We start from the raw sequence: 24,128 nt of genomic DNA on the forward strand, positions 1-24,128 counted from the left end.
TACCTGACCGGTCGCTCCTACCAAGTGGCGTGGCGGGAAGCTGTCTCCGCACCACGTGCTCTCACCACTGGTGTCCCCCAGGGATCGGTTTTGGGCCCTCTCCTTTTCTCCCTATACACCAAGTCACTTGGCTCTGTCATATCCTCACATGGCCTTTCCTATCATTGCTACGCTGACGATACACAACTAATCTTCTCCTTTCCCCCTTCTGATAACCAGGTGGCGAATCGCATCTCTGCATGTCTGGCAGACATATCAGTATGGATGACGGATCACCACCTCAAGCTGAACCCTGGCAAGACGGAGCTGCTCTTCCTCCCGGGGAAGGACTGCCCGTTCCATGATCTCGCCATCACGGTAGACAACTCCGCTGTGTCCTCCTCCCAGAGTGCGAAGAGCCTAGGCGTGACCCTGGACAACACCCTGTCGTTCTCCGCCAACATCAAGGCGGTGACCCGCTCCTGCAGGTTCATGCTCTACAACATTCGGAGAGTGCGACCCTGCCTTACACAGGAAGCGGCGCAGGTCCTGGTCCAGGCACTTGTCATCTCCCGTCTGGACTACTGCAACTCGCTGTTGGCTGGGCTCCCTGCCTGTGCCATTAAACCCCTACAACTCATCCAGAATGCCGCAGCCCGTCTGGTGTTCAACCTTCCCAAGTTCTCTCACGTCACCCCCCTCCTCCGCACACTCCACTGGCTTCCAATTGAAGCTCGCATCCGCTACAAGACCATGGTGCTTGCCTTTGGAGCAGTGAGGGGAACGGCACCCCTGTACCTTCAGGCTCTGATCAGTCCCTACACCCAAACGAGGACATTGCGTTCATCCACCTCTGGCCTGCTGGCTCCCCTTCCTCTGCGGAAGCACAGCTCCCGCTCAGCCCAGTCAAAACTGTTCGCTGCTCTGGCACCCCAATGGTGGAACAAGCTCCCTCACGACGCCAGGACAGCGGAGTCACTCACCACCTTCCGGAGACATTTGAAACCCCACCTCTTTAAGGAATACCTGGGATAGGCTAAAGTATTCCTTCTAACCCCCCCACCCCCCCCCAAATTGTAAAGTGGTTATCCCACTGGCTATAGGGTGAACGCACCAATTTGTGAGTCGCTCTGGCTAAGAGCGTCTGCTAAATGACGTTAATGTGCCCTTGAGCAAGGCACTTAACCCTAATTGCTCCTGTAAGTCGCTCTGGTTAAGAGCGTCTGCTAAATGACTAAAATGTAAAATGTAAATTTCTCTTTGCTTATTTGAGCTGTTCTTGCCATAATATGGACTTGGTCTTTTACCAAATAGGGCAATCTACCTTGTCACAGCACAACTGATTGGCTCAAACGCATTAAGAAGGAAATAAATTCCACAATTTAACTTTTAAGAAAGTATACCTATTAATTAAAATGCATTCTAGGTGACTACTTCATGAAGCTGGTTGAGAGAATGCCAAGAGTGTGCAAAGCTGTCATCAAGGCAAAGGGTGGCTATTTGAAGAATCTCAAATATAAAAAAATATTTTGATTTGTTTAACACTTTTTTGGTTACTACATGATTCCATATGTGTTATTTCATAGTTTTGATGTCTTCACTATTATTCTACAAAGTAAAAAATAATAAAAAATAAAGAAAAACCCTTGAATGAGTCGGTGTGTCCAAACGTTTGACTGGTAGGGTAAGTATTCAGACCCTTTACTCAGTACTTTGTTGTAGCACCTTTGGCAGCGATTACAGCCTAGAGTCTTCTTGGGTATGACGGTGCAAGCTTGGCACACCTGTATTTGGGGAGTTTCTACCATTCTTCTCTGCAGATCCTCTCAAGCTCTGTCAGGTTGGATGGGGAGCGTCGCTCCACAACTATTTTCAGGTCTCTCCTGAGATGTTCGATCAGGTTCAAGTCTGGGCTCTGGCTGGGCCACTTATGGACATTCAGAGACTGGTCCCGAAGCCATTCCTGCGTTGTCTTGGCTGTGTGCTTAGGGTCGTTGTACTGTTGGAAGGTGAACCTTTGCTCCAGTCTGAGGTCCTGAGTGCTCTGGAGCAGGTTTTCATCAAGGATCTCTGTACTTTGCTTTCATCTTTGCCTCGATCCAGACTAGTCTCCCAGTCCCTGCCGCTGAAAAACATCCCCACAGCATGATGCTGCCACCATCATGCTTCACCGTAGGGATGGTACCAGGTTTCCTCTAGACGTGACACTTGGCATTCAGGCCAAAGAGTTCAATCTTGGTTTCATCAGACCAGAGAATCTTGTTTCTCATGGTTTGAGAGTCCTTTAGGTGCATTTTGGCAAACTCCAAGCGAGCTGTCATGTGCCTTTTACTGAGGAGTGGCTTCCGTCTGGCCACTCTGCCATAAAGGCCTGATTGGTTGAGTGCTGCAGAGATGGTTGTCCTTCTGGAAGGTTCTCCCATCTCCACAGAGGAACTCTGGAGCTCTGTCAGAGTGACCATCGGGTTCTTGGTCACCTCCCTGACCAAGGCCCTTCTCCCCCGATTGCTCAGTTTGGCCGGGCGGCCAGCTCTAGGAAGAGGCGGCAGGTAGCTTAGTGGTTAAGAGCATTGTGGGCGGCAGGTAGCTTAGTGGTTAAGAGCATTGTGCCAGTAACCGAAAGGTCGCTGGTTCTAATCCCCGAGCCCACTAGGTGAAACATCTGTCGATGTGCCCTTGAGCAAGGCACTTAACCCTAATTGCTCCTGTAAGTCGCTCTGGATAAGAGCGTCTGCTAAATGACCAATTATTATTTATTATTTTTAAGAGTCTTGGTGGTTCCAAACTTCTTCCATTTAAGAATGATGGAGGCCACTGTGTTCTTGGGGACCTTCAATGCTGCAGACATTTCTTGGTACCCTTTCCCAGATCTGTGCCTCGACACAATCCTGTCTCGGAGCTCTATGGACAATTCTTTCGACCTCATGGCTTGGTTTTTGCTCTGACATGCACTATCAACTGTGGGACCTTGTATTGACAGGTGTGTGCCTTTCCAAATCAGGTCCAATCAATTGAATGTACCACAGGCGGACTCCAATCAAGTTGTAGAAACATCTCATGGATGATCAATGGAAAGAGGATGCACCTGAGATCAATTTCGAGTCTCATAGCAAAGGGTCTGAATACTTATGTAAATAAGGTTTTTCTGTTTTTTATTTTTAATAAATTAGCAAACATTTCTAAAAACCTGTTTTTGCTTCGTCATAATGGGGTATTGTGTGTAGATTGATGAGGAACATTTTTAATTCAATCCATTTTAGAACAAGGCTGTAACGTAACAAAATGTGGAAAAAGGGAAGGGGTCTGAATACTTTCCGAATGCACTGTACATGCAGCTATCTAGGCAGCATATCAAACACAAGCAAAACATACACACTCAGTCTTATTAGCAATGTAATGTTATTTTTCCATCATCATTCCAAACATTGGCTAAGCAGGAGGCAGACAGACAGTCAAAATAGTAGTGTTCTTTTTTTCAGGAGCTCTGGCTAGTGGCTACGATATCTCAGCAACTATATAGATTAGCCAACATACATCATCACACAAAACACTCATTGTTTTTGCTCCAATGCAATGTGTAGGGACTGAGTACTGATTGTGTAACTGCAATATGTGTTACAACAGACAGAGAAGGTTGTATAGCTTTCAATATATATTTTTGTTTGTTAAAATCACCGCAGGTTTTTTTTAATTCAGCTGTTCCGAAATATGAGGCAGACATAGGCTACAACACCATGGTTCAGAAGAGGGTGAGTAAAGAGATAAACATTAAGAGAGGGGGAGTGTGAGCAGTAGCTAAGTAGTGTGCGTAAAATAACAGAGCGCAGAACGTGACCTGGATTCTTAGCTTTGAGAAAGAGATTTCCAGAGGGGCGGGAGGGTTCAGGACAGTGCGGGCGTGGGCAAAAACTCTGTATTCGCAGCCACAGCCTTTTAAATAACATTCTTAGAACGTTCAGTTTTTTTATATATATATTTTTTATTCACCTTCTGAGAAAGGAATGTATGTTTTTAAACATTTTAGAACATTCTCTGAATGTTACTAAAATTTTCTTGTGTTTTTTATGAAAATTCTTCTTAACATTCCCGGAACAATTTGAGAACACTACTTTTAATAGAACCATGAGGAAACCTGTAGAAAACGTTATGCTGAAGTACGGAAATTCCCACAGAAGAATGTTGTTTCTTAACATTCTCTGAACTATTTGAGGACATTCCAAATGTCAAACTAATTGGACAACGTTCCTAGAACATTACCAAAGTTTAAATGAAATGTAAATGTTTTAACTTTTACGAAACGTTCTGTTATAGTAATGAACTGCCAAGAAAATAACGTTTTTTTGTCCAATTTCTAAAATGTGCTGAGAATGTTCCAAAGCCAAGTAACTATCCTGCACCATTCCCAGGAAGTTGTGGTAAGGTTGTATGCAAAATAACCATAGGACAACCACGCTCTCACCAAGCTCTAAGAAACATATGGTTGTCAGAACGTTATGTGCTAGCTGGGTTATAAGGGGAGAGAATAAATGGGAGATCTGCATGTCTTTCTTTGTGACCGAGACTGTTGGTGAGCATGTGTTCTGTGCTGTGCGCGAGTTTGAATGAGTGAGAGCGCGTCGACTCCTCGTGTTGCAAGTCACCCCCGCGTGCACTAGGGTGCTATGGTTGTCCACATAAGAGCTCTGAATTTCAGCACCTCCGAAAGCTCCGCTTCCAACCTAAGCACCAATGCCAGTGTTCGGGACACCTTGGTGCCCCAGGACCCCCTCGGCCTGAGCAGGCATGGCCACACGGTGGTGGCAGTATGTCTTGGGCTCATTTTGGTCCTGGGATTCCTCAACAACCTTCTTGTCCTGCTTATCTTTGCAAAGTTTCGGTCGCTTTGGACGCCCATCAACCTCATCCTTCTGAACATCAACGTGAGCGACATCCTCGTGTGTATTTTTGGAACTCCATTCAGTTTCGCGGCAAGTCTACAGGGGAGATGGCTCATTGGACACCATGGTTGCAAGTGGTATGGCTTCGCCAATTCGCTTTTCGGTGAGTTTTTCTAATATTTCAACAGGCAGCGAAAGCCATGGAGCCTACACTGTAGGCTTACCTCAATGTGACAAATAAAACAAATATTTTGCATATAAGAGTTTCTTAGCCTACGATTTTATAGCCTAGGCTACTTTACTATCAGACAAATATCGACTGTAAAAAAGTAATGCAAATCCTTCAGATCATTACTGCTTGATAAATTCTTAAATAAGTCCTCCAGGCTCATTATGAAAAGTGTCAGAGCACAATTCATCATCAATTTATGGTACTTTATTCCTCCCTGTGCCTGTAACATTTTCATTAACCTACATCTGAATGTGGAAATAGTGGAACACTAATGAAAAACTATTGCATAAATCTTTAGCAGGAGCAAGAGACATTTACATCCAACCTTTATGCCAAAATTGATTCGTTTCTGTGTGTGAATAAGTTTCAATTTGCACTTGACTGGGAAGCTTGACATAGTAAATGTAGGACCTTTGCTTAGGACCTTGAAAATATTAAGCATGTAGGCTATTCTAATGTATTCATTTACCCCATAATGAGACATCCCATTCAACACAGAGCAGAACAAAGCCTACAGTAGCCTTTCTGATCAGCCACTCATACAAACTGTAGCTGATCTTATATACACATGTACACCTCTCCTCTCATCTGTCATCTCTCCTTGCATGTCTCTGGATCTTTGTGATAACCAAAGTAGATTGAATTATGAGCTGTGGACGTTTGACAAATGCAGTTCATTACGTTGATGGAGGATGGAGTCATTCATGTTTCTGATTAAAGTGTACAAAAATACCTATCATTTCTAATGAGCTTGGCAAATAAATAAATTGTCAAAGCAGGCTATTAGTCCAATGCTGTGACATTTGGCTGTTGGATATCTTTAAAGCTCAATAATTAGGGCAGACTCCCCTGTTCCCCTTCCCTTTGAAGCCACGCAGGAGGGCAGTCACACACACACATGCATGACACACAACCACACAAGCACCCACGCATGCACTCGTGCACACACACACACACTCGTGCACACACACACACACACTCGTGCACACACACACACACACACACACACACACACACACACACACACACACACTTGTACGCACACACACAACCACACACACACAAACACACAAGCACACACACACACACACATACACACGTACGCATGCACGCACACCCCCGCTCCCTAGACAGCTCAACCAGACCTGTAAACACTCTTGGAGGGGAGGAGTGGGCACGTCACACAGGCCCTGAACAATTTCTCTAATCAATGCCCTATTTTACTCTGTGTGCTTCCTGAAGGCTCTATATGCTGTCATTCTTCATAACAGCCAGCAACCGCTAATTAAGGATGGCATTCATTCACAACTCACAAAGTCTAGAAGTACTCTGAGCACTTAGGAAGACTAAATTAAGTTGGGCAAACTTTTTTCTTTCATTGCCTTTCACTTGTTGCACAGGCAGAAACTTTTAGCAAGCTCTCACCTCCTGAGAGGACACACTGTAAATTCAATAATGAATCCCACTTCCTAGAATGTCAGGCTAGTACTCTGAGACAGACTGGCATAATGAAGACATAAACCTATTTTTCCCTCAGCTATAGACAAACACACACACACGTCCCACTCACACACTGACAGACAGGTAGACAGGCACGTCCACACACACACACACACACACACACACACACACACACACACACACACACACACACACACACACACACACACACAGTATAGATTTGTATACATTTTACATTTACGTCATTTAGCAGTTCCTACAAGTGCCTTATGTTTGATCTTACTCCACTGAGTGCTTCATCTGATGAAAAGTCCTGTGCTTATCCCCGGCCTCGGCTGAAAATAATAAAAGACACTTGCAAGACAAGCCTTTTAAATCACCTGGTTCTCTTTGGACACAACAGCACTAAAAGCCAACTTGCAGTGGTCTGACTTCGATGTGTAGGAATATAATACTGCACCATACAGGCCAGCTCTCTCTTGGGTTTACTAAATGTTACCTGTATAGGGCAAAGCCGAGCTAATGATTGTTATGTAACCTTATCCTATTCTCTTTAGCATCTGAATTCTCAAACTGGTGAAAAAACTGTCATAACTGGCTTCTGTTATAACAACACCAGACACCCCATGACACCCTGATAACCTCATCTCTCTCTCTCTCTCTCTCTCTCTCTCTCTCTCTCTCTCTCTCTCTCTCTCTCTCTCTCTCTCTCTCTCTCTCTCTCTCTCTCTCTCTCTCTCTCTCACCCTCTCTCTCTCCCTCTCTCCTTCCCTCTCTGTCCCTCCTAGGGATCGTGTCCCTGGTGTCTCTGTCCATTCTGTCCTATGAGCGCTACACCACCGTGCAGCGCTCCACCAAGGCTGCTGTGTCTGACTTCAGGAAGGCCTGGCTGTTTGTGTGGGGCTCCTGGCTCTATTCTTTGCTGTGGACCCTGCCCCCCTTAATGGGCTGGAGCAGCTACGGCCCGGAGGGGGCCGGGACCTCCTGCTCTGTCCAGTGGACCCAGCGCTCTCCGGCCAGTGTCTCCTATGTGGTTTGCCTGTTCATCTTTTGCCTGCTGCTTCCCCTCATGATCATGGTCTACTCCTACAGCAGGATACTGGTCGCCATCAGGGGGGTGAGTGGGACTCAGGTGGGGGAAGGTCCATTTTGAATGCAGTCAATTCAGGAAGTGAATTGAAGTGTATGAATTGAAAATCTTCCCATTTCCATTAATTAATTAACTGAATTTCAAATTTCAAACTTCTTCCTAAATGGACTCCAACCCTAGAGTGGTGCTGTCACTCATTGGTGGTTGGCTACATGGTGTCTGGTGCCTTATATGAAGATCATGAGATTATGATGGAGTGTGCACTCTGGTGCTAATGAAGTGTGTACTCTGCAGCTGGTTACATAGCAACTCTACCTGTCCGATCTGTACTGCTCTGTGCTTTACATGACATGAATGATTTTGACATGCCGAGACAGAGAGAGTGTCTGCATTGAAATATACTCTATATATACAAAGGTATGTGGACACCTCTTCAAATTAGTGGATTTGGCTATTTCAGCCACACCGGTTGCTGACAGGTGTATAAAATTGAGCACATAGTCATGCAATGTCCATAGACAAACATTGACAGTAGAAAGGCCTTACGGAAGAGCTCAGTGGCTTTCAACGTGGCACCGTCATAGGATGCCACCTTTCCAACAAGTCAGTTCGTCAAATTTCTGCCCTGCTAGATTTACCCCGGTCAACTGTAAGTGATGTTATTGTGAAGTGGAAACGTCTAGGAGAAACAACGGCTCAGCCGCGAAGTGGTAGGACACACAAGCTCACAGAACGGGACCGCTGAAGGCTGAAGCTCGCAGCGCATATAAATCGTCTGTCCTCGGTTGCAACACTCACTACCAAGTTCCAAACTGCCTCTGCAAGCAACGTCAGCACAAGAACTGTTCATCGGGAGCTTCATGAAATGGGTTTCCATGGCCGAGCAGCCGCACACAAGCCTAAGATCACCATGCACAATGCCAAGCGTCACCTGGAGTGGTGTAAAGCTTGCTGCCATTGGACTATTTTTCATGGTTCGGGCTAGGCCCCTTAGTTCCAGTGAAGGGAAATCTTAACGCTACAGCATACAATGACATTCTAGATGATTCTGTGCTTCCAACTTTGTGGCAACAATTTGAGGAAGGCCCTTTCCTGTTTCAGCATGACAATGCCTCCGTGCACAAAGGGAGGTCCATACAGAAATGGTTTGTCGAGATCGGTGTGGAAGAACTTGACAATCCCATTGAACACCTTTGGGATGAATTGGAATGCCGACTGCGAGGCAGGCCTAATCACCCAACATCAGTGCCCAACCTCACTAATGCTCTTGTGGCTGAATGGAAGCAAGTCCTCACAGCAATGTTCCAACATCTAGTGGAAAGCCTTCCCAGAAGAGTGGAGGCTGTTATAGCAGCAAAGGGTGGGGGACCAACTCCATATTACAGTTTTTCTCATTTGCTAAAACACTAAACCCTATTGTCTGAACCAAATGCTCAGTTGCCTGAACACACTGATTGAATCAATCACTCTTTTGGCAAAACCATAAGCACTTTTCACCTGTTTAGACATAACTTGCCAACACATTTTCATTGTGATGCACCCGTGCTGCATAATGGTGAGCACAGGTGACAAAAGTCAAACACAATTAGAGCACAGGTGTCACCACTTGAACACAACAACTCAAAATTGATCACACTTGTGGCTAATGATGTGAGGGAACATATACAGTAAGCCAGTTCAGAGAGCACTGGTTTGTGAGGCCCTACAATGGATAGAAATCTGAGAGGAAGAGTTCGTGCGAGAGGAGGTCGAGGTGGTCGAGGTGGTCAGCGAAAACAAAGAACAGTAATATCTGATTAAATCAGAGCTACTGTGATTGACCATGTTCTTGTCCATGGTATGCGCATGAGGGAGGCTGGACAAAGGGTACAACCAAACATCAGTAGATTCACTGTGTCCACCATAATCCGAAGATTTAGAGAAGAGAACAGGTAATTACTTTTATTTGACATTATAGTACAGTATGTAAATGTTGACAGCAATTACTGTATGACATACTATATACTGTACCACAGTATACTGTAAGTAAATATATGTTTCAGTACATCACTGTACCAATGTACTGTAGTATTGTAATGGAGGGTTGGTCTAACTGTTTGTAGGCCTAGTATTCCATGTATATTTTTTGTAACTCCATGTTCTCTTTTTGTAGAATTGAAAGACTGCCACATGGGGGTGGGAGGACAGGTATGTTCTCCCCACACCAAGAGACCCTAATTGTTGATATGGTCCGTGAGAACAATGCCATTAAACTGAGCGAAATTCAGCAGAAGATCATTGAGGACCATTTACATTTTGAGGGTATCAACAGTGTCAGCCTCTCTACTGTTGATCGTGTCCTCAAGCGCAACAGACTGCGCATGAAACAGCTATACAGAGTGCCCTTTGATCGCAACTCAGACAGAGTCAAAGAGCAAAGATTCCAGTATGTACAGGTTGGCATATATCCAGACACATTCGATGTTGATTACTCTAAGTAGTGATTTACTGTAGTGGCCTAAATCACTTTTTCCGTATCACTTACAAAACTATATCTATTTCTACAGAGGGTTTTTCAACTGGATGCAATGGAAAGACCCCATCAATACATCTACATGGATGAAGCTGGGTTTAATCTCACCAAAAGGAGAAGGAGAGGCCGTAATGTGATTGGCCATCGGGCCATTGTTGGTGTTCCTGGGCAGCGTGGTGGCAATGTCACATTATGTGCTGCCATCAGCAATCATGGGGTTGTCCACCATCATGCCAACCTGGGGCCCTACAACACTCACCAGCTCCTCATTTTCCTCATTCACATGCGAGATGCTTTGTTAGGGCAGCAGGATGAGCATCCCATCTATGTTGTTGTTTGGGACAATGTGAGTTTTCACAGAGCCCTCCAGGTTAGAGAGTGGTACAATATGAACCAAGGTTCATTGCCTTCCACCGTACTCCCCTTTCCTAAACCCCATTGAGGAATTATTCTCCTCATGGCGGTGGAAGGTATATGAACGCCAACCTTACACCAGGGTAAATCTCCTGCAAGCCATGGGACTTGCCTGTGGTGACATAGGTGTGGAGGCATGCCAAGCCTGGATACGGCATGCCAGGGGTTTTTTCCCCCGTTGCCTGGCCAGACAAAATGTGGCCTGTGATGTGGATGAAGTCCTGTGGCCTGACCCAGTACGGAGACATGATGCTGTGGCTGAGTAATGCACTTATTTGTATATTTTTGTACTTTTATTTTTATATGGGCTTACTGTACACAAGTGGCAAACGCATAAGATTTCTGTTTGTTTTTACAAGTGCTACATGTAAATGCACAAGATTTCTGTTTTGTCTTTTTGTACAAGTGCTAAATGCACAGGTTTTTTTTGTTTTGCAACATGCATTTAGCCTACAGTGAACAATAAACATTTATTTCTCCAGCTTCATGTCCTGAGCATTGTGTTTTCTATCTTTCTACGTAGTGTTTAGTGACTGTTCAGTAGTGTTTTTTATTTTGATTGACTTGGGGCACGATTTGACAACATAGTTCAGTTTTGAGCACAGATTGAACTGTTTTGAGGTGAAAGTTTGGTTTTGCAAGAAGAGTCTGAGGTTTTGTGAATATAGCTTGAAAATTGGGTTTTGTGTTCACAGTTAAGAGAAAAGGAGAGCAGCTTTCAAGAAATGTGTCTTAGCAATCGAGAAAAACTGTAACGCCTATGATTTTGGAATGAGATGTTCGACAAGCAGGTGTCCACATACGTTTGGTCATGTAGTGTATCCTGGTCAAAATCATTAACAGCACATCGAGCTACTGTTGGGTAACTGCAAAACATTTTATATCAACGATATTGGTAGTTCATATGGGTAATTGTAGAATGCATACCAACAAAGCGTTGTTTTTTATGTTTACAGACAGCGCTGTGGCTGCCGGCATAATGGTTCAAGCCAGACCATGATTTACTGTTATCCACAGTTATGGGACCTGCTCAGCCTTTGTGCTTCTGGACCCATTATCCCTTTGACAAACAGTGTAAATGGAATAGAAAGGCTATCTGGATATGTCTGGCTGGATGATCTGGAGATATCATTACATTTATACTGAAGTATTTCCTTCATTAATGACTGGAGGCCAAAGCCAGATAGCAATGCACTGACACTACACAATACAAACAAGCCTGATGTTTCAAAAACACATAAAGAGACACACAATATAGATAATTTCCTCAATGTATTTTTTACCACTGCTGTGACCATGCTATAAAGATATATGGCAAACATATAGCATGGAGGAAAATAGTTAATGTCCATTAGGAGAAGCAGCTAGACATTGGATCATGGTCAGGGTCCAATTTTTTCATGGCTATTTAAGGAGCGCCAAACCGCTCCTCTTCCCTGGAAGCGACAAGTCTATATTTACCCTCCTGCTATTGATTTATCCTCCAAGTAATGGAGGCAGGCTCTCTGAGGAGTAATGGAGGCAGGCTCTCTGGGGAGTATTGGAGGTAGGCTCTCTGGGGAGTATTGGAGGTAGGCTCTCTGGGGAGTATTGGAGCCAGGCTCTCTGAGGAGTATTGGAGCCAGGCTCTCCGGGGAGTCGGGGCCAGGTTGTGTTCAACAGGTCAATGACCCCTCCTCAGGTTTTTGTGAATCATCCATGCCGTTGAGGGGCTTATATAAAACCTGGGCATCTGGCTCACACAACCAATTTGTAATTAAGGGGTTCCAATTGGTGGCTGGGGCTGCCTGCACCGCTCCGAGCGCCCTCGCCCATGCTACCCGCTGCCCGCCAGCGCTACTCCGTGAATTAATCATCTAGGAGATATTTTTGGACTGTGGAAGCGGCCCGTTACTATTGGTGACAGTCCAGTTATGTAAGCGGCTCATTTTCCCTGGGTTTGTTTAACTCTGTTCAGCTGATGGGACCAGCGTTGCAGACCTGATTACTTATGAATTCCAACTTTGCTGATCCACCAGTCACCTTTCTTCTGAAGCAGCTTTTCTTAGAAACCAAGCGCCAGCCTGTGGAGCAGGACCGTCATCTGAGAGGTGAATTACAATTCACCATGCAGTGACACATCACACAGAGAAATTACATTCAAATGAAGAGAATCTGTATGGATCAAGGGTTGGGATTTTATATGGTTGGGCCTCGCTGCACATCTTAATTCCAGGCACACTGTTGGTCGTAAAAGCCTCTCCCATGGTCTCACATCACTGTGAGATTTATCATGCCATAACTGTGCCTCAGAATAAATATAGATACGACAGCATCCTAATGTGTTAGTCCAATGCATGGCCAAATCCCCAGGTGTCTCAAATTACCTTTTTATAAATTTCCTGAAAAGAACAGCCTGAGCCTCCAAGATAGAAGCTCACCAGTACCTGCTTCCTTTGTGGGTCTGGAATAGAGCAATCCAGGCAATACACAGGAAAGACCCCCTGTGATGGCTTGGCAGCAGTAGAATGCCTATTATATGGCTAAGAAGATTGCGGATGTAACACAGGTTATGGCCTACACAGCCGGCAACAAGGCTCAGTCTAATTGATCATCAGTGGCGGTCGGTGCCGTTTAAGATGAGGGAGGATGATTACTTTTTTTATGAACATGGCCTTATTTCTATTACAGCATATTGGATGACTGTCATTCAAATTCCATTCACCCAGCTCAATATAGCACTGATAGGTTTAGGCTACTACATGATACTCAAATTTTCCCTGTGCCCATCATGAGGTTACGACAACCTAGCCTATGAATGAAAGTTTACAATGTAGGTGCACAGGTCGAGAGAATTTTCAGTAATCAAGGTGACAGACAGTGACACATTCAATACCACCTTGCACACTGTTGCCTGTATCTAGCTGATTTAGGGTGTAATCATTAGTCCAACAGTTGCAAACGAGAGTTTCTATTGGACAAATTCAGGCATGTTTATCCTCATTTCGTTCCGTTTGCTTCTGTTTAAGAAACGTTTTCAACAAAATCAGCGCAATGAATACACCAATGATCACATGCAAACAGTTCACTTTCATAGCAGCCACAGACAAACAGCTCGTTGTACATATAATTCCTTCTCGCATCTATCTATGCGCTCTCCTCCTCTCACCTTTTCCCTTCTCTTGTGGACTTCAGTTCACAACATATCATGACCGCTAACAGCTACACACGGCCTACATTGTTGTCATGTCATAGTCAACATAGCTACAATCATGCAGTACAGTGTACTCAGCAGCAATCAGTTTAGCAGTTACATCGGTGGGCCTCATGGCAATAAATTAATACAACCAAAAGCTTACCTTCACTTAGAAGAGTTCCAGTGTTGGATAGCCATAGCCAGATAGCTAACATAGCATCCCTGTCTGATTGAGCCAGGTGTTTTAGGCTAAACTAGCTAGCTGCATTTGACACTAGCTAAGTAAGTGAAATTGAAAGTGAAAATAATATATACTACAAAATATAGCTAGCTCCCCCCCCCCCCCCCCCCCTCTCTCTCTCTCTCTCTCGCTCTCTTGCTTCTCCTTAATTTCGGAAGAAATGAATTTGTTCAAAACTGTTCAACTATTATCTTTCTCTCTCTTTGAGTCAACTACTCACCACATTTTATGCACTGCAGTGCTGGCTAGCTGTAGCTTATGCTTTCAATACTAGATTCATTCTCTGATCCTTTGATTGGGTGGACAACATGTCAGTTGATGCTGCAAGAGCTCTGATAGGTTGGAGGACATCCTCCAGAAGTTGTCATAATTGCTGTGTAAGTCTATGGAAGGGGGTGAGAACCGTGAGCCTCCTAGGTTTTGTATTGAAGTCAATGTACCCAGAGGTGGACAAAAGCTAGCTGTCCTCCGGCTACACCATGGTGCTACCCTACTGAGACTACTGTAGACTAGGGTCTCAGTAGGGAGTGAAGTTCACAATGCATATAGACCTATCATCTCATCATGGTAACTTTTTTTTCTTGTGACAGGTAGGCCTGCATTTGCTGCAGCATAGTCTATGCTACAGTAATATAAAGACCGAATGCGCGTCTAATTTACCCATCTCCATCTGGCTTTCGGGATCACAATATTTTTTTATTGTAAAGATTTGTTTTTCTAATTGCAGCTGCAGAGTTACAAAAAAGATAATCACTCGAAAATCGTTGCTTTAAATTAGTGCACGCGTGAGCATTCTCTCGCAGTCTTTCTGTCTCTCCATCAACTCCATTCAAATTGCGTCCAAAATAGATAATCATTGTTCTAGATTGACATATAGCCCTATATATAGATGTCCTAGCCTACCTATTTCAGGTAATAAATTCAATGCAATATTAGCCTTATATTTAGCTAATTAATGATAGGTTATGCATAATAAGCTTCTAACTTATTGCCTCTCTTGCGCAATACACATGCACCTGTGCGCCGCTGGCCTCTATCCTTAAAACACGATCCTTAGCTCTTGGAAAAGCTAGACTAGAATAGCTTGCTGGACATTATTTGTTTTAGCATTTCTCATACCAAAAGACTATTCGAAGAGGGGCGCAAGAATGTTTGCTGAATGTTAAATACAGTGGCTTGCAAAAGTATTCACCCCCCTTGGCATTTTTCCTATTTTGTTGCCTTACAACCTGGAATTAAAATGGATTTTTTGGGGGTTTATATCATTTGATTTACACAACATGCCTACCACTTTGAAGATGCAAAATAATTTTTATTGTGAAACAAACAAGAAATAAGACCAAAAAAATTAAAACTTGAGCGTGCATAACTATTCACCCCCCCAAAGTCAATACTTTGTAGAGCCACCATTTGCAGCAATTACAGCTGCAAGTCTCTTGGGGTATGTCTCTATAAGCTTGGCACATCTAGCCACTGGGATTTTTGCCCATTCTTCAAGGCAAAACTGCTCCAGCTCCTTCAGGTTGGATGGGTTCCACGGGTGTACAGCAATCTTTAAGTCATACCACAGATTCTCAATTGGATTGAGGTCTGGGCTTTGACTAGGCCATTCCAAGACATTTAAATGTTTCCCCTTAAACCACTAGAGTGTTGCTGTAGCAGTATGCTTAGGGTCATTGTCCTGTTGGAAGGTGAACCTCTGTCCCTGTCTCAAATCTCTGGAAGACTGAAACAGGTTTCCCTCAAGAATTTCCCTGTATTTAGCGCCATCCATCTTTCCTTCAATTCTGACTAGTTTCCCAGTCCCTGCTGATGAAAAACATCCCCACAGCATGATGCTGGATGGTGTTCTCGGGGTGATGAGAGGTGTTGGGTTTGCGCCTGACATAGCGTTTTCCTTGATGGCCAAAAAGCTCAATTTTAGTCTCATCTGACCAGAGTACCTTCTTCCACGTGTTTGCTTGTTTTTTTCTTTAAGCAATGGCTTTTTTCTGGCCACTCATCCATAAAGCCCAGCTCTGTGGAGTGTACGGCTTAAAGTGGTCTTATGGACAGATACTTCAATCCCCGCTGTGGAGCTTTGCAGCTCCTTCAGGGTTATCTTTGGTCTCTTTGTTGCCTCTCTGATTAATGTCCTCCTTGCCTGGTCTGTGAGTTTTGGTGGGCGGCCCTCTCTTGGCAGGTTTGTTGTGGTGCCATATTCTTAAAAAAAAAATTATAATGGATTTAATGGTGCTCCGTGGGATGTTCAAAGCTTGTGATATTTTTTTATAACCCAACCCTGATCTGTACTTCTCCACAACTTTTCCCCTGACCTGTTTGGAGAGCTCCTTGGTCTTCATGGTGCTGCTTGCTTGGTGCTGCCCCTTGCTTAGTGGTGTTACAGACTCTGGGGCCTTTCAGAACAGGTTTATATATACTGAGATCATGTTACAGATTATGTGACACTTAGATTTCACACAGGTGGACTTAATTTAACTAATTTTGTGACTTCTGAAGGTAATTGGTTGCACCAGATCTTATTTAGGGGCTTCATAGCAAAGGGGGTGAATACATATGCACGCATCACTTTTCCGTTATAAATTTTTTTGGATTTTTTGAAACAAGTAATTTTTTTCATTTCACTTCATCAATTTGGACTATTTTGTGTATGTCCATTACATGAAATCCAAATAAAAATCAATTTAAATGACAGGTTGTAATGCAACAAAATAGGAAAAATGCCAATGGGGATGAATACTTTTGCAATGCACTGTACATCAGCCAATAGAACTCACTGGTAGTTTGAAAGAAGAGCGAATGTGCAATGGCGGTAGACAAAGACATGATCAATCTATAATTTTAATGGTAGGATTATTTGAATAGTGAGAGACAGAATAACAACAAAATAATCTAGAAAAACGCATGTCAAAATGTAAAAAAATTGATTTGCATTTTAATGTGGGAAATAAGTATTTGACCCTCTGCAAAACATGACTTAGTACTTGGTGGCAAAAACCTTGTTGGCAATCACAGAGGTCAGACATTTCTTGTAGTTGGCCACCAGGTTTGCACACATATCAGGAGGGATTTTGTTCCACTCCTCTTTGCAGATCTTCTCCAAGTCATTAAGGTTTCGAGGCAGACGTTTGGCAACTCGAATCTTCAGCTCCCTCCACAGATTTTCTATGGGATTAAGGTCTGGAGACTGGCTAGGCCACTCCAGGACCTTAATGTGCTTCTTCTTGAGCCACTCCTTTGTTGCCTTGGCCGTGTGTTTTGGGTCATTGTCATGCTGGAATACCCATCCACGACCCATTTTCAATGCCCTGGCTGAGGGAAGGAGGTTCTCACCCAAGATTTGACGGTACATGGCCCCGTCCATCATCCATTTATGCGGTGAAGTTGTCCTGTCCCCTTAGCAGAAAAACACCCCCAAAGCATAATGTTTCCACCTCCATGTTTAACGGTGAGGATGGTGTTCTTGGGGTCATAGGCAGCATTCCTCCTACTCCAAACACGTCGAGTTGAGTTGATGCCAAAGAGCTTGATTTTGGTCTCATCTGACCACAACACTTTCACCCAGTTCTCCTCTGAGTCATTCAGATGTTCATTGGCAAACTTCAGACGGGCATGTATATGTGCTTTCTTGAGCAGGGGGACCTTGCGGGCGCTGCAGGATTTCAGTCCTTCACGGCGTAGTGTGTTACCAATTGTTTTCTTGGTGACTATGGTCCCAGCTGCCTTCTTGAGATCATTGACAAGATCCTCCCGTGTAGTTCTGGGCTGATTCCTCACCTTCTCATGATCATTGCAACTCCACGAGGTGAGATCTTGCATGGAGCCCCAGGCCGAGGGAGATTGACAGTTCTTTTGTGTTTCTTCCATTTGTGAATAATCGCACCAACTGTTGTCACCTTCTCACCAAGCTGCTTGGCGATGGTCTTGTAGCCCATTCCAGCCTTGTGTAGGTCTACAATCTTGTCCCTGACATCCTTGGAGAGCTCTTTCGTCTTGGCCATGGTGGAGAGTTTGGAATCTGATTGATTGATTGCTTCTGTGGACAGGTGTCTTTTATACAGGTACAAACTGAGATTAGGATCACTCCCTTTAAGAGTGTGCTCCTAATCTCAGCTCGTTACCTGTATAAAAGACACCTGGGAGCCAGAAATCTTTTTGATTGAGAGGGGGTCAAATACTTATTTCCCTCATTAAAACGTAAATCAATTTATAACATTTTTGACATGTGTTTTTCTGGATTTTTTTGTTGTTATTCTGTCTCTCACTATTCAAATAAACCTACCATTAAAATTATAGACTGATAATTTATTTGTCAGTGGGCAAACGTACAAAATCAGCAGGGGATCAAATACTTTTTTCCCTCACTGTATTTTTTCAGACCCATAACCATTCAATCTTCATGAAGAGAAGTGTAAGCCTTCTGCATCTAGTTCTAGTCCTATATTATTCAAGGATGTCATTAGAATGATGAAGATAAGGACTACGAAACTTATTTCATTTAACTGTTGAAAGTGAGGAAGGAATGAAGCAACAATAGAGAGAGAAAGAGGAGGTAGGCTATTAACATTAGGGGAAATATTTTCAAAGGTAGGCCTATATATGCGTCAGCCTACTAATTGTACAAATAGGCCCTACAATATTAACAAAATTAAAATCAAATTCGCTGACCTATACTTGTAACTCTGTAAGCCACATGTGCTGAACCAAAAATATTTTCTCCATGCTTTATCATGGTTTGAACGTAAAAAGTACAGTAATACAGTTCACACTCAAAAATATTAACCTACTGAAGCTAATTTCATTTATTTACCCAAGAGCTAGCTACAGTTGAAGTCGGAAGTTTACATACACTTAGGTTGGAATCATTAAAACTTGTTTTTCAACCACTCCACACATTTCTTGTTAATAATAATAATATGCCATTTAGCAGACGCTTTTATCCAAAGCGACTTACAGTCATGTGCGCATACATTTTTACGTATGGGTGGTCCCGGGGATCGAACCCACTACCCTGGCGTTACAAGCGCCATGCTCTACCAATTGAGCTACAGAGGACCACAAACTATAGTCGGTTATCTACTTTGTGCATGACACAAGTAATTTTTCCAACAATTGTTTACAGACAGATTATTTCACTAATAATTCACTGTATCACAATTCCAGTGGGTCAGAAGTTTACATACACTAAGTTGACTGTGCCTTTAAACAGCTTGGAAAATTCCAGAAAATGATGTAATGGCTTTAGAAGCTTCTGATAGGCTAATTGACATAATTTGAGTCAATTGGAGGTGCACCTGTGGATGTATTTCAAGGCCTACCTTCAAACTCAGTGACTCTTTGCTTGACATCATGGGAACATCAAAAGAAATCAGCCAAGACCTCAGAAAAAATCATTGGGAGAAATTTCCAAATGTCTGAAGGTACCACGTTCATCTGTACGCCATACTGCTCAGGAAGGAGACGCGTTCTGTCTCCTAGAGATTAACGTACTTTGGTGCGGAAAGTGCAAATCAATCCCAGAACAACAGCAAAGGACCTTGTGAAGATGCTGGAGGAAACAGGTACAAAAGTATCTATATCCACAGTAAAACGAGTCCTTTATCAACATAACCTGAAAGGCCGCTCAGCAAGGAAGAAGCCACTGCTCCAAAACCACCATAAAAAAGCCAGACTACGGTTTACAACTGTACATGGGGACAAAGATCATACTTTTTGGAGAAATGTCCTCTGGTCTGATGAAACAAAAATAGAACTGTTTGGCCATAATGACCATCGTTATGTTTGGAGGAAAAAGGAGTAAGCTTGCAAGCCGAAGAACACCATCCCAACCGTGAAGCACGGGGGTGGCAGCCTCATGCTGTAGGGGTGCTTTGTTATAGGAGGGACTGGTGCACTTCACAAAATAGATGGCATCATGAGGAAGGAAAATTATGTGGATATATTGAAGCAACATCTCAAGACATCAGTCAGGAAGTTAAAGCTTGGTCGCAAATTGGTCTTCCAAATGGACAATGACCCCAAGCATATTTCCAAAGTTGTGGCAAAATGGCTTAAGGACAACAAAGTCAAGGTATTGGAGTGGCCATCACAAAGCCCTGACCTCAATCCTATAAAAAATGTGTGGGCAGAACTGAAAAAACATGTGCGAGCAAGGAGGCCTACAAACCTTACTCAGTTACACCAGCTCTGTCAGGAGGAATGGGCCAGAATTCACCCAACTTATTGTGGGAAGCTTGTGGAAGGCTACCTGAAACGTTTGACCCAAGTTAAACAATTTAAAGGCAATGCTACCAAATACTAATTGAGTGTATATAAACTTCTGACCCACTGGGAATGTGATGAAAGAAATAAAAGCTGAAATAAATCATTCTCTCTACTATTATTCTTACATTTCACATTCTTAAAATAAAGTGGTGATCCTAACTGACCTAAGACAGGGAATTTTTACTAGGATTAAATGTCAGGAATTGTGAAAAACTGAGTTTTAATGTATTTGGCTAAGGTGTATGTAAACTTCCGACTTCAACTGTAAATCTATGGGCTTTTAAGTTTTTCTGTCATGCTTAATGTGCAGTAGCCTCTATCATATATGTATTGGATAATGGCACAGTCATTTGGGCTTTTTTGGGCTTGGGCTCATAAAAGTTATTTAATATATGGCTCATCAGACTCAGGTAGCATCAGGCTTGAATTTTCGATCAAAGCTCTAATGAAATCCAGACATAGGCCTATTTATATGCTTTATAATGCTTTTGAATGACACTTCCGGTTTTGGTGGGAAATACCGGGTTACCCGGGAGATAAGTGATGTATTCTTGGGATGGAACACTTGTAAAATACCGGGAAAATATTCAACCCTATTGTAGACCTTCATTGCGAAACAGTGTGTTTTAATAAATTATTTGGTGACGTGAATATATTTAGTATAGTTTTATTAAAAATGATAACTTTTTAAAAGTGTCACTATTTAAATGTTTATGAAATTCACTGAGGGGGATGGTCCTCCCCTTCCTCCTCTGAGGAGCCTCCACTGTTGAGCATGTACGAGGTGTGTGGCGTTGACAGAGACACAGGAGCCGTGGACAGGAACTGACATCCTGTTATTTCTCCTGATTGGCTGGTATCCCCAGTCGGTCAGACAAGCGTCTGAGTGGACATTACACAACGGCGCACCTGAGGGAGCATGAAATCAACTCTGGGGAGGTGGAAAACACGCCTCTCTGGCTTCCGCGAAGATACTGTTGGTCTCATGCCAGGACCGAGCTACTTTTAACCCAAAGACATGACACAGAAAAACCTTATTTTCAGAGAAGTTAAGAATGGACTGAAACACAGCTGATCATTTGGCTCTGTCACACATTACATAAAATCCACTGTCTTTGAGCCCTTAACATACATGTCCAGCACTACAGCATTACAGTATGATCAATGCAAAGCTTTGCCTGACAATTTTATTCTCCTCTTCCTCCTCCTGTTCCCAGGTGGCTAAGATCAACCTGCTGTCGGCCCGGAGGCGAGAGCAGCACATCCTGCTCATGGTGCTGTCCATGGTGTCCTGCTACCTGCTGTGCTGGATGCCCTACGGCGTCATGGCCCTGGTGGCCACCTTCGGCCGGTCAGGCCTGGTCACCCCCGTGGCCAGCGTGGTGCCCGCCGTCCTGGCCAAGAGCAGCACCGTCATCAACCCTGTAATCTATGTGCTGTTCAATAACCAGGTGAGAGGGGGCGCTAGAGGACGGACCAGAGGGACAATGGTGTTGTTCACCTGTCTGTAGCCTTTACAGTGGTGGGGAGAGCTTAGACAGCAGCTTAGACAGCCTTATGACAGCCTGGAATGTGAGGCCAGAAAGACAAGCACACACAGCCTCCAGAGTCCATACTATGGATATCATTGAGGTATCATTTTATGAGGTATGTCCTAACATGTTGACATGATGTTTTTGCTAAATACTCTGTTTCGATGGTGTGTGAGTATTGTACTGAACCTTAGTTCAGGTTCATGGACAGGCTAATCATGTCTCTTGTTACGAGAGCTCAGTTGATAAAGTTAATAAATGGGGGCTCAAGTGCTTGTGACAGCCCACCTGTCAGTGAGGAGCAGAGAGGGACTGGGTGGAGGGACACTGCGAACATCCCCACAAGGACTACTGACAGTGACACCCTGGCTCCTGTCATTGTGGGGACACAGTATTGTGAGGACACAGACTCCCAGTAATTACTTTGTACCTCTCATCGCCCTCTGCAATCCTGCCTCCCAGATGCTACCTATGACACTTACAGTAAGAACAGGCCGGCTGACATACTTAGTTTGGCAGCTACCGTACATCCCATCTGTCCTCTCTGGGGGCACTTGAACCAAGAAGAAGAGTCAAGTATCAACGCACCACAGGAGGTTGGTGGTACCTTAATTGGGGAGGATGTGCTCGTGGTAATGGCTGGACCGGAATGAGTGGAATGGTATGAAATACATCATACAAATGGTTTCCATGTGTTTGATGCCATTCCATTTGCTCCGTTCCAGACATTATTATGAGCCATTCTCCCCTCAACAGCCTCCACTGCAACACAGACTGAAAACAAATACTTATTTAGAAAATAACACATTTTAATAGAGAACACATACTAGCAAACTAGGTCACTCTGCGCTCTCTTTCTGCAGCCTGGTCTCATAGACTAGACATAACATAGTAAAGGTAAATCCAGGACACTCATATTAGTATGATGTTATGTTTGGTATGGTTACATAAGACAGAAGGTTACTGTTCGATTCTCATCACGGAAAACTTTAGCATTTTAGCTAATTAGCAACCTTTCAACTACTTACTACTTTTTAGCTACTTTGCATGTTAGCTAATCCTTCCCCTAACCCTAACCTTAACCCTTTTAGCTAACCCTTCCTAACCCTAACTCTAACCTTAACCCTTTAACCTAACTCCTAACCTTAACCCTAACCCCTAGCCTAGCTAACGTTAGTGTTAGCCACCTAGCTAATGTTAGCCACAACAAATTGGAATTCGTAACATATCATACGAAATGGATGATGGACATCCACAAATTAAGACATACCATATGGAATGTCTCCGATTTACGTACAGAATAATATGAAATGCTCTGAGACCAGGTAGCTTTCTTTGGTGTCAAATGCTATCACCTCAGTGTGTGAGTGAGATTGATACTGAAAGTGACTCCTCTGTGTGTGTGTGTGTGTGTGTGTGTGTGTGTGGCAGTTTTACAGATGCTTCGTGGCCTTTGTGAGGTGCAAGGGGGAGCCCCAGTCTGTGTACAGCTTTAACACCCAGCAGAGCAGCAGAGAGGAGAACGCTACCCCCCGGACACCTCTCTCACGCCCCTCCCTGGCCCCAAAACAGCCCTCGCTTGGCTCCCCACACACCCAGAGCTACAGGAGCCCCAGCAATGCCCCCCTGTGTGGCCTGCGGAGGGAGCGGCGCACCATGTCCCTGGTGGTCCACTACACCTCCTGAGAACCTCCTCTTCTGGGCTGGTGGAACCACACTCTGAGGTGGGAGAGGCTCAGAGAGAAGATAGCCACCTGCATTTTCCTGTCGAACCTTCTGAATGTCTTTGTGACCCACTAGATAAGCAAAGTCAACCCAGTCTTAAGCCCTTAACCAAGAGTAACTGGTCACGACCCTTCAGTTGTTCCCCAGCCATCTGGGAAGCTCTGCCTTGGATCCTACAAGATGTATACCGACTGGGTCCCCCTTCTCCAGCTCCTGTTCCCTTCTGTCTTTACCTTTCTCATTGTGCAGAATCCAACAGCATTAACCCTTTAATGTCAGACTCAGTCCACCCTGACCTGTAGCATTTTGATTATCTCTTAAGGCGTCCACATGCTTCCCAGCCGAAATAGTTCGGAAGAGTTTGTGCATATGTTATGACGACATTTTGTGATGTTTTTGTTCATTTTGGACTTTGGTGAGAGTTTTTTTAGCTGTTAGGCACACACTTTTTTTCTAGAGGCAAGCCGAAGTTCGGAGCCGAAGTCTACGCCCCTTCATAGGTGATTGGTCAACAGTAGGGATTCTTCAATAAAGTATTTTTTGTCATTCAACGAGAGACGACTCGTTTTCATGCAAATGTTTTCACTGAGAAATATTTCACCAAACATCTTAGTTAGATGTAAAAT

At 43.9% G+C, this 24,128-nt stretch overlaps 1 protein-coding gene across 1 annotated transcript; it reads left to right on the forward strand.

Annotated features, from left to right (window-relative positions):
- Positions 1-4,640: 4,640 nt before the first annotated feature.
- On the forward strand, positions 4,641-23,463 carry LOC311107712 (parapinopsin-like; the record flags this gene model as incomplete). The annotated part of the gene is made up of 4 exons (XM_084150230.1): positions 4,641-5,019; positions 7,338-7,666; positions 21,463-21,696; positions 23,209-23,463. 4 exons carry the CDS (start codon positions 4,641-4,643, stop codon positions 23,461-23,463), a joined length of 1,197 nt encoding a protein of 398 aa, XP_084006356.1.
- Between the last annotated feature and the right edge of the window lie 665 nt (positions 23,464-24,128).

The sequence above is a fragment of the Coregonus lavaretus genome, assembly GCF_964263955.1.
Source record: "Coregonus lavaretus genome assembly, chromosome: 32".
In the NCBI taxonomy this organism is placed as follows: Eukaryota; Metazoa; Chordata; class Actinopteri; order Salmoniformes; family Salmonidae; genus Coregonus; species Coregonus lavaretus.